We start from the raw sequence: 10551 nt of genomic DNA, 5'->3' as shown, positions 1-10551 counted from the left end.
GAGTACCATAACAAATCTAAAGTTGTCCCATTAAAGCTTTGGTTGAGAAGTTACTTACATCTTAATGGATAAATGATGAAGTGATTATAAGAAAGTTATATATGGAATTTAGAACGGAGTAATAATTTCGATTAAGATCGTGAAAGTAAAATAATCGATGCCGCTACAAATTGATTTAAACTGATTTAAACTAAAAAGTTCCTTTTTTTGGAACCGTCGCAAATCGAACTTAAAAGAATTTTGCCGAAACGGAGGTAATTGTTACAGAAATTATCATGGGATTCACTTTTATAAATAATAATTTTTCTATTTAGGTCACCTCGGCTTTAAGAATTCTACAGTTAGTTCTTCATAAAAAAAACAAAGACCCAATTCAAAAACTACTCAAACAAGAAACGGAAAATGAACTTCATTGTTTTTTCTAAAACAATTAACAATTGAGTGAAAAGAAAAGAAACCAAAACAAACTGTTTGAAATGTTAATTTAATAACAAACTTGGTGTAACAAGAAACAATGTTAATTCAAAAAAGAAAAAAATGTAATTATTATAGGAGAACGTTTATTTTAATAGATGTTTTAATACTGATGGTAGTGAAGAACATGCCACACTAAAAATAGAACAAGGAAATAGTACACCTCATTCTAGAACGTATAGCAAGGGCGCATTACCGTGCCTAAATAACTGTGCTACACGGCATAGAATGTGCGACATACCTTTTGATCTAATTTATAGCCTCCGAGTCGTATTTGTACTGCTTTAATTAGATAGCAGCACCAGCATCAACTCGATAAGCGTTCTCCTATCGATTACTTACAATTTTCTAAGCGTTTAATTATGATTTATCAAAGTAAACCGGCAACATAAAGACATAGTTCTCAATTTTGCAAGGAAGAACAGAAAAGGATGGAGGAAAAGAAGAATGGATTCTTCTGGGGCTTCACGTTCCAGTAAACGCCGTCGCCGCTTTGTGACCGAGATGGGTGCGGATTTTTTAACGCGAGAACCAGTTTCTTCTCTTCAAAAGAATGAAAATTCTTTCTCTTTCTTTAGTTTTACTATTAATGTAGTGCTTAAAAATGTAATAAAAATATGTATGCATAAAAATATTATTTGCAGAAATCTTAATAGCAAATTTCATTTATAAATTATTATTATATTTATTAGAAACATTGGTGATTTAAAATTTAAGTAATAGATGGCAGCAGAAACAACGCCGGGACGCAAGGCGTCGTCATCAATCGATGAAATAAGGAATCAAAATATTATCAATTCGAAATACACCCCAAAAAAAGAATTTTCAATGTTAAATTATAAACAAATTAATTTATTAAAACCAAAACCTATCAAATTTCCAAAAAAAAACAACAAATTCAACCCGAATTAAATACTTTCTACATACAAGATGTGTAACATGCGCATTTAAGCTTTCCCTTTTTAGAAGTATCGAACATTCTCAACAGAAGGCTAACAGTAAGCTTCGCCCATTTTTATTGATAGATTAAAAAAATCACAGAGTGCAATTTAGAGATTAAAACAAAAAGTTAAACAACATATCTATACGTTCAAAAAACGAAATAAATCGTATTTAAAAGGAGTTATTGTAACACAAAAATGAGTAAGCATCTGCAAACTGTTGCTGCAATGACATGCATGAAAACGCTGTTGATGATCTTCAATTTAATATTTTGGGTAAGTTAAATTTGAAATGTAAAAATATCAAGTAGATATTGAATGAAAATTAATTTAAATCTAATTTTCACTCCAGATGGTGAAATAAAATTTTAAGATATTTGTTAAGTTAAAGAAAAATGTTATAAATAACGCGTAAAAATGTTTTTTTAGTTGCATATTGCGCTTGGGTCAAAAATCAACGGGAAATAACGGAAAAAAATTAAAACGTGTTACAGATCGATAAGGAATTTTAAACACATACGCAACAATTTTGTACTGTTCCGGTAAACGTAGCTTATCAAAAAACACGAGTTAATTTAACGATAAAGCCAAATAAAAATATAAATCGATAGCAGAAAAGGTCTATGAATGTAAAGTATTCCAATTACACAATATTTAAATATTTATAATGAGCACTATAATCTTTATATCTAAATGATCATGACCTTTTTGACTAATTCCGACATTTTTTGTTGAATTATTATAAAATAAATACCGCATGTGTTGAAAAAAACGTTGACCCAGTTTAGATTGCGATTAAAAGCCGTTAAAAAATTAATTTCACATCTCATTTAAATATTACTGTTTTCTTCTGTAATATTTCTTAAATATTTTAAATTTTTTCTAAAACTGTCCAGAAAAACGAAACTTTATGATGATATAAAAAATCTTTCAAAATATTAATTACATTTTTTTAAATGTTTAAGGCCACAGTATATATATACAGGTGTTCCTGTAAGTCGTGGCATAATTTTAATCACAAATACTAGAGGTAAAATTAGTGATATAATTTCTGGTGCATTTCTGAAATATACCCTACATTGCCACAAAAAGAGGATACTTAAATTAATAATTGGCGATATTTGAATGAAAATTGCAACATCGGAAATTTTAAAATAAAAGTTAATTTAAACTAAAAGTTATTTTTCAATCCGGGTTGGTTCATTGGAAAGAGGGCACTTTTATTAACATTTTGGAAAATTTTCATACTGATATTCCAAGAAATAGATTTTATACGAATTTTTAAAACTTAATCAGCGAAAATTGCAAAATTCGAAAAAACTGTCGATTATTTCAAAAATTTTTATCTCAAGAATTAAAAGTGATTTTTCAAAACGGCTTGTTGCATTAAAAAGAGGATACTTTAATTAATAATTGGTGATATTTCTACGAGGATCGTTCAAGCAATTAATTTTATAGCGAATTTTGAAAATTATCGATGAAAATTGAAACATCGAAAATTTTATCAAAACTTCAAATATTGTTTTCTCAAAAACTAAGAGTTATATTTCAAAACGGGTTGGTTCATTGGAAAGAGGACACTTTTATTAGCATTTTGGAAATTTTTCGTATTCATATTCCAAGAAATGGATTTTATACGAATTTTTAAAACTTAATCAGCGAAAATTGCAAAATTCGAAAAAACAGTCGATTATTTCAAAAATTTTTATCTCAAGAATTAAAAGAGATTTTTCAAAACGGCTTGTTGCATTAAAAAGAGGATACTTTAATTAATAATTGGTGATATTTCTACAAGGATCGTGCAAGCAATTAATTTTATAGCGAATTTTGAAAATTATCGATGAAAATTGAAACATCGAAAATTTTATCAAAACTTCAAATATTGTTTTCTCAAAAACTAAAAGTTATATTTCAAAACGGGTTGGTTCATTGGAAAGAGGACACTTTTATTAACATTTTGGAAAAATTACATATTCATATTCCAAGAAATAGATTTTATACGAATTTTTAAAACTTAATCAGCGAAAATTGCAAAATTCGAAAAAACAGTCGATTATTTCAAAAATTTTTATCTCAATAATTAAAAGTGATTTTTCAAAACGGCTTGTTGCATTAAAAAGAGGATACTTTAATTAATAATTGGTGATATTTCTACAAGGATCGTGCAAGCAATTAATTTTATAGCGAATTTTGAAAATTATCGATGAAAATTGAAACATCGAAAATTTTATCAAAACTTCAAATATTGTTTTCTCAAAAACTAAAAGTTATATTTCAAAACGGGTTGGTTCATTGGAAAGAGGACACTTTTATTAACATTTTGGAAAATTTTCATATTCATATTCCAAGAAATGGATTTTATACGAATTTTTAAAACTTAATCAGCGAAAATTGCAAAATTCGAAAAACTGTCGATTATTTCAAAAATTTTTATCTCAAGAATTAAAAGTGATTTTTCAAAACGGCTTGTTGCATTAAAAAGAGGATACTTTAATTAATAATTGGTGATATTTCTACAAGGATCGTTCAAGCAATTAATTTTATAGCGAATTTTGAAAATTATCGATGAAAATTGAAACATCGAAAATTTTATCAAAACTTCAAATATTGTTTTCTCAAAAACTAAAAGTTATATTTCAAAACGGGTTGGTTCATTGGAAAGAGGACACTGTTATTAACACTTTGGGAAATTTTCATACTCATATTCAAAGAAATAGATTTTATACGAATTTTTAAAACTTAATCAGCGAAAATTGCAAAATTCGAAAAAACTGTCGATTATTTCAAAAATTTTTATCTCAAGAATTAAAAGTGATTTTTCAAAACGGCTTGTTGCATTAAAAAGAGGATACTTTAATTAATAATTGGTGATATTTCTACAAGGATCGTTCAAGCAATTAATTTTATAGCGAATTTTGAAAATTATCGATGAAAATTCCAACATCGAAAATTTTATCAAAACTTCAAATATTGTTTTCGCAAAAACTAAATGTTATATTTCAAAACGGGTTGGTTCATTGGAAAGAGGACACTTTTATTAACATTTTGGAAAAATTACATATTCATATTCCAAGAAATAGATTTTATACGAATTTTTAAAACTTAATCAGCGAAAATTGCAAAATTCGAAAAAACTGTCGATTATTTCAAAAACTTTTATCTCAAGAATTAAAAGTGATTTTTCAAAACGACTTGTTGCATTAAAAAGAGGATACTTTAATTAATAATTGGTGATATTTCTACGAGGATCGTTCAAGCAATTAAGTTTATAGCGAATTTTGAAAATTATCGATGAAAATTGAAACATCGAAAATTTTATCAAAACTTCCAATATTGTTTTCTCAAAAACTAAAAGTTATATTTCAAAACGGGTTGGTTCATTGGAAAGAGGACACTTTTATTAACATTTTGGAAAATTTTCATATTCATATTCCAAGAAATGGATTTTATACGAATTTTTAAAACTTAATCGGCGAAAATTGCTAAATTCGAAAAATTGTCGATCTTTTCAAAAATTTATTTCTCAAAAACTAAAAGCGATTTTTCAAAACGGCTTGTTGCATTAAAAAGAGAATACTTTAATTAATAATCGAAAGTGATAACAACGACAGTTCTGTTAGTAATGAATGTAATGATGAATTACAAGCGAAGAGAAGAAAACTAGACTTTATATATCGTATTGGGATTGTTACAATGAGGTTGCTAATGACAAATCTGATATAAATGAAGTTGTATTAAATGAAAAAAGTCCTATTGGGGTTGAATTTAATTATTATCCGCAGTATACAACATCTAAAAGAGATACTAATTCGGATAGTTGCCGGAATTCCACCACTAGTTAAAATGATACCACGACTTACAGAAATATTGCGAAGGTTGTTTGTGGGCGAGGCGCTAGCTTTGAGATGTCAACATAAAAAAGTCAATTTTGAAAGTTTCTACCTTTTTAATTATATATTTTAGGCATCAGGATGGGCAATTTTAGGAATAGGAATTTACATGCGAGAACGTCTTCATCTTTACATGGAATTAACGGCCGATTTTTCCGATATGACCCAATACGTTTTGATATCAACCGGCGCTTTAATTATTGCCATCAGCACATTAGCTTGTTGCTGCACAGTTAAAGGACAACACGTTCTTCTTTATGTGGTAAGTTAAAAAAAAACTTTTAGAGAAAGAAAAATTACTCGGGTGTGAAAAGAAATTAAATTTTAATTCATGCATAATTTTCTTCTTAAAAAAAGTAAAAGAATGGAATCTTCATAAAAGCGAAACGGATACACTCTAAAGAATCTAAAAACCCATCGATCCCCGTCTAATATGCAAATTTAACCATTATGTTACAGTAATTTTAATAATCGCCGAGTTCCTTGATAATAAAATTTTTGTGTGTTTTAGTATGGGGCATTTTTAGCTGTTGCTTTTGTTTTGGAATTGGGCACGGGGCTTTCCATTTATGCATACAGAGAACGATTTCCGGCTGCTTTCGATCAAGGATTGAACATAAGCATGAGTCAATATTACAACAGTTCAGAGAATAATAAAAATTCTGTCGCAACAGCAATCGATACTCTACAAGAACAGGTTTTTGCATTACTTTTTTTCTAAGTTTTGAAAATAATCTTTTTTCTCGCGTAGTTACATTGCTGTGGAAATCATGGTCCCAATGATTGGATAGAAATGTCGAAACCAGCTCCTTTTTCATGTTGTATCGAGAAAGGTTGTGATGTTGGAAATTCTGAAGAAATTTATAAAACTGTAATAATTTGATTTGCACGAATGATGCTTTTTTAAGTAATGATGTGTTGTGTTTTAGGGTTGCTACGACAGAGTTGTTAAATTTATTAATGAAAATATTGGGACGTTGGCTGGAGTAGCAATTGGAATAACATTTTTCCCTCTATTCGGTGTAATTCTATCCTGTTGTTTAGCAAGCGTTATCAACAAAGCAAAATATGAGCAGATGGATTAAGAAATAATGAGAATTTATCCGAATCAGCGCGATAATTAAATTGCAATGTAAAGCAAGCAGAATCTTAACTAAGAAATGTCACAGCACTTACATACTATTATTTAAAAACTAGTAAGATAATATTTAGAAAAGTATTAAATGGTTAAATGTTAATAGATAATTTAAGTTGGTAACAAAGTAAATTATTTTTTGACATTTCTAAACGTCAAATTTGATGAATACATTAATCTTGTTAGTTTTTAAATATAAATCACTTACATACTACATTATTTAAAAACTAGGAAGATAATATTTAGAAAAGTATTAAATGGTTAAATGTTAATAGATAATTTAAGTTGGTAACAAAGTAAATTATTTTTTGACATTTCTAAACGTCAAATTTGATGAATACATTAATCTTGTTAGTTTTTAAATATAAATGTAATCGCACTCACTTTCTATAAATGTAACGAAATGTTTATACTATATCAAATGAATCAAAATAAGGTCAATTCTATTAATATCAATTCATTCCACCAAATATTTATGTATGTACTATAACTTTTACTATAATATAACTTAACAAATTCGAATTTTATGAAATAAATTAATAGTGTAGATTGTGCTCAAGATTTTCCTTGAAGAAACAATGATCTGTATGTCTTAATATAAAGAGAATCTTACGAAAAAGGGTATTAAAACATTAGTTATGATACTGTTTGCATATTATGCTTTAGAAATTTGCATGATGTATTTAATAAATGTATTATTATTAGTACTTAAACTGTTTCAAACTGTTTAATAACTTTTAAGGAATTAAATAAACGTTTTGATATAGTTTGAGGTACGTAAAATCGTCCGATGATACATTTTCAAATGTGTGATTCAAAAAAATATATAATATACACTTAAATATATAACACTTAAATTATATTTTTGATTATTAACAATTATTCGTATATTTCTGAATTTATTATAAAAATATATAAGGTTATTTTGTGACAAAAAAACTATTGCATGATAAAAACGATTATACACATATTAATATAAATATATTTACAAATTATAACTGTGAATATTTGAGTTTAATTTATCGCAGGCTTTTTGAACGTTTTATCTTCTATATCTACCACTAAAAGTAATAATAGAGGTTATGTATGTAGGAAAGCGGAGGGTATGCTACGCACACAGCACCTAGGCCCCAACGGGCCCCTTGTACATCCTCCAACACTGTCTCCGGCTACATCAACCAGCCTAAGGAATTTCCGAAGGCTAGGATACAGCTCAGAGGTGTGTTTCTGATGCCATCTGTGGTCGGCCTCATTCTGAGGTCTTGCAGAGTGGGGCATTCACACAAGATGTGTCGGACCGTCTCCTCGCTCTCTTTACAGAGGCGACAGAGAGGACTAACAGCAAGCTTAAGGTTATAAAGATGCTTGTTTACCTTACAGTGACCCGTGACGAGTCCCGTTACAGTTCGTAGAGCGTTTCTACCAAGCCTTACGAAAGACAAGGCTGCCTCTGCTGAAGGATAATGTAATACTTCCTTAGACAGATGGCAACCCTTAACCCTATCCCACCAGTTCATGAACTTTTTGTGGGTAAAATCTTTAATTATCTCAATCTGAGTTGATAAGGACGGAGCGATTATCGGTTCAGGCGAACATGGCGCTCGCTTGGCAGCCCTTTTGGCAAGCCTATCAGCGTGCTTGTTACCTGAACAAGTCGAGTGTCCTTTTATCCATTGAAGTATGACACAGTTATGCACTGCGGCCTTCTCCAATGTCAGATGACAACCCATAACAAGTCCTGAGGTAATTGTTATTCTACTCAGGGCTAAAATAGCTTGTCTACTGTCAGTATAAATTGTAAAAGTCTTACCTGCCAAGTTGGATCTGACAATAACGTCAGCGGCAAGTTGTATGGCGATTAACTCCGCCTGTATGACGGTGGTACTTATACCTAAAGGTTCAGATACGTGGAGTCGGAGATCGTACGAGAAGACTCCGGCTCCAGCTCCTTCCCGTCTCTTTGAACCATCAGTGTAGATTTTAAGGCTGTTTTTTACCTCTACTTCTGTGGAGCTTGGGTGGGTGAGATATTTCTTCGTAATAATGTGTTGTAGGGGTGTAAAGTCCGTTACACACTCCAGAATTGGTGAGTAATCCACCATTTCATTCCAGAGATTGGCATTTTTACTATTTCTCTCACCCATTAGAATTCCTGCTGCTCGCAGTCGAGTCATGGTCACCAATGCCACCTCTTGGATGAACAAATGAAGTGGCGTTAGGTTTAACATGTTTTCCATGGCTGCAGTGGGGGTAGTCCGCAGCGCACCTGTAACATACAAACACGCAAGTCTCTGTACTTTATTAAGTGCAGTAGTGGATGTAGACTGTAGGGTCTTTGACCACCATACTACTGCACCATAAGTAAGCATAGGTCGGATTACAGCCGTGTAAATCCAGAGGGCATTTCTGGGTGACAAACCCCATGTCTTACCTATAGCCCTCCGGCATTGACCGAATGCAACGTACGCTTTTTTTACTCTATTATCTAGGTGGGCTCTCCATGTCATTTTATTGTCAAGTGTGATGCCCAGATATTTAACTTCTTTTGACAATACCAATGGAGTATCAGCAAGGGATGGCATTCTGGGATTGCCAACCTTCCTCATCCGTGTGAAAAGAATCAACTCTGTCTTCTTAGGATTCACAGAGAGTCTTTGTTCGTCACACCAAGTCTCTATCAGTTTGAGAGCTACTTGCATCCTGTCAAACAGCACGTTTATATACTTGCCTTTGACGAGAATGGTTAAATCATCTGCGTAACCAACTGTGATAAAGTTGGCTTCGGCGAGGCGGTTCAAGAGGCTATCCAGGGTGAGGTTCCGCAAAAGTGGAGATAGTACACCCCCTTGTGGACAGCCTCGAGTAACTCCTCCTTGAAGACTGACATCGCCAGCCCTAAGCTTAACTATCCTATGTTTAAGAGTGTTCTCAATCCAACCACAAAGAGTCGGTGGAACATTATGCTCTAACAAGGCATCGTTAATACCAGAGAAAGTTGTTTTATCAAAAGCTCCCTCTATATCTACGAAAACCCCCAGGGCGGACTCCTTTAGGTCCAGCGCCCCACCAACAAAGCTGGTCACTGAGTGAAGAGCCGTTAGTGTGGACTTGCCCTGAGTGTAAGCGTGTTGATTAGGATTTACTGGTTTAGTTGGAAGACAGAAATCTCTAATATAGCGATCACACAGTCTCTCCAGAGTTTTCAAAAGAAAGGAGGAGAGACTGATTGGTCTAAACGATTTCGGTGTGAAATAATCAAGCTTACCCGGTTTTGGTATGAAGTTCACTGTGACCTCACGCCATCGACTGGGTATATAGCGCAGCGCCAGGCATGCTTGGAAGATTTCCACCAGGTGAGGTACTAAATCCTCCAGACCCCATTGTAAAAGGGCTGGTATAATACCATCTGGTCCTGGTGTCTTGAACGGCGAGAAACTGTTGATGGCCCACCGTATTTTATCCTCCCTGCAGATCTCTTCGGCTGAAATCCAATCATCTGCAGTAGGTTCATGGTTGGTGTCCTGTTGTATTTGTACGGAACTTCCGGAACCTGAAAAATGCACCTCCATTAATAAATGAAGACTCTCCAAAAGGTTGTCGGTATAAGAACCGTCAGCCTTTTTTAGTAAGCCAATTCGTCGTTCAGGGTCTGAAGCCAGAACCCGATTTAACCGAGAAACTTCGCTGCATGAGGAAACTTCCTCACAAAATTTCCTCCACGTTTCTCGTTTTCTGTGACGAACGCTTTTTTTGAACTCCGCTAATTTTCCTTTATAAAGTTTCCAGTCGGAGTCTGATATATATATAATAGAGGTTATGTCTGTAAGTCAAAAATGACAGATCATGACGTTTGATGTGTCAATAGAATGGGCTATTAGAAAAAGACAAAGTATTTTTAAACGGCTTCAGGACATCCAATTTTCTTTCCGCCTTTTACCGCCCGGTTGTAGACCTAAGTGCCCATAAGGTTTTGAGAAAGACTGCTATAAAACTTAATTTTTTAATTGAAATTTAATTTATTAGCACCATCTATGATTGAATATACATAACTATTTTTTCAATACTAAGAAATCTACTAATAAAAGATAGAGACATGAAATGAGGAAGATAG

General features: G+C 32.2%; 1 protein-coding gene and 1 long non-coding RNA gene across 2 annotated transcripts; one reads left to right on the top strand and one right to left on the bottom strand.

The window, feature by feature from the left end:
* The first annotated feature begins 1431 nt into the window (after window positions 1–1431).
* Window positions 1432–7445, top strand: LOC111423763 (tetraspanin-7-like). The gene is made up of 5 exons (XM_023057089.2): window positions 1432–1691; window positions 5379–5567; window positions 5817–6002; window positions 6057–6176; window positions 6235–7445. The coding sequence occupies exons 1-5, from the start codon at window positions 1614–1616 to the stop codon at window positions 6388–6390; spliced, it is 729 nt and encodes a 242-aa protein (XP_022912857.1). The 5' UTR covers window positions 1432–1613; the 3' UTR covers window positions 6391–7445.
* LOC139430227 (uncharacterized) lies at window positions 7283–10378 on the bottom strand. Its single transcript, XR_011640687.1, has 2 exons — window positions 10051–10378; window positions 7283–9990 (listed from the first exon to the last, which is right to left on the bottom strand). It is a non-coding gene; the product is annotated as an uncharacterized lncRNA (long non-coding RNA).
* Between the last annotated feature and the right edge of the window lie 173 nt (window positions 10379–10551).

The sequence above is a fragment of the Onthophagus taurus genome, chromosome 6, assembly GCF_036711975.1.
Source record: "Onthophagus taurus isolate NC chromosome 6, IU_Otau_3.0, whole genome shotgun sequence".
Classification (NCBI taxonomy): domain Eukaryota; kingdom Metazoa; phylum Arthropoda; class Insecta; order Coleoptera; family Scarabaeidae; genus Onthophagus; species Onthophagus taurus.
This window is presented reverse-complemented; position numbering and strand designations above follow the sequence as displayed.

Bases quoted from the DNA above. Each gene is read 5' to 3' on its own strand.
- LOC111423763 (XM_023057089.2), top strand. From the start codon at position 1,614: ATGAGTAAGCATCTGCAAACTGTTGCTGCAATGACATGCATGAAAACG. The intron at 1,692-5,378 runs GTAAGTTAAATT...TATATATTTTAG, and splicing joins TCTTCAATTTAATATTTTGG to GCATCAGGATGGGCAATTTT. The intron at 6,177-6,234 runs GTAATAATTTGA...GTTGTGTTTTAG, and splicing joins CTGAAGAAATTTATAAAACT to GGTTGCTACGACAGAGTTGT.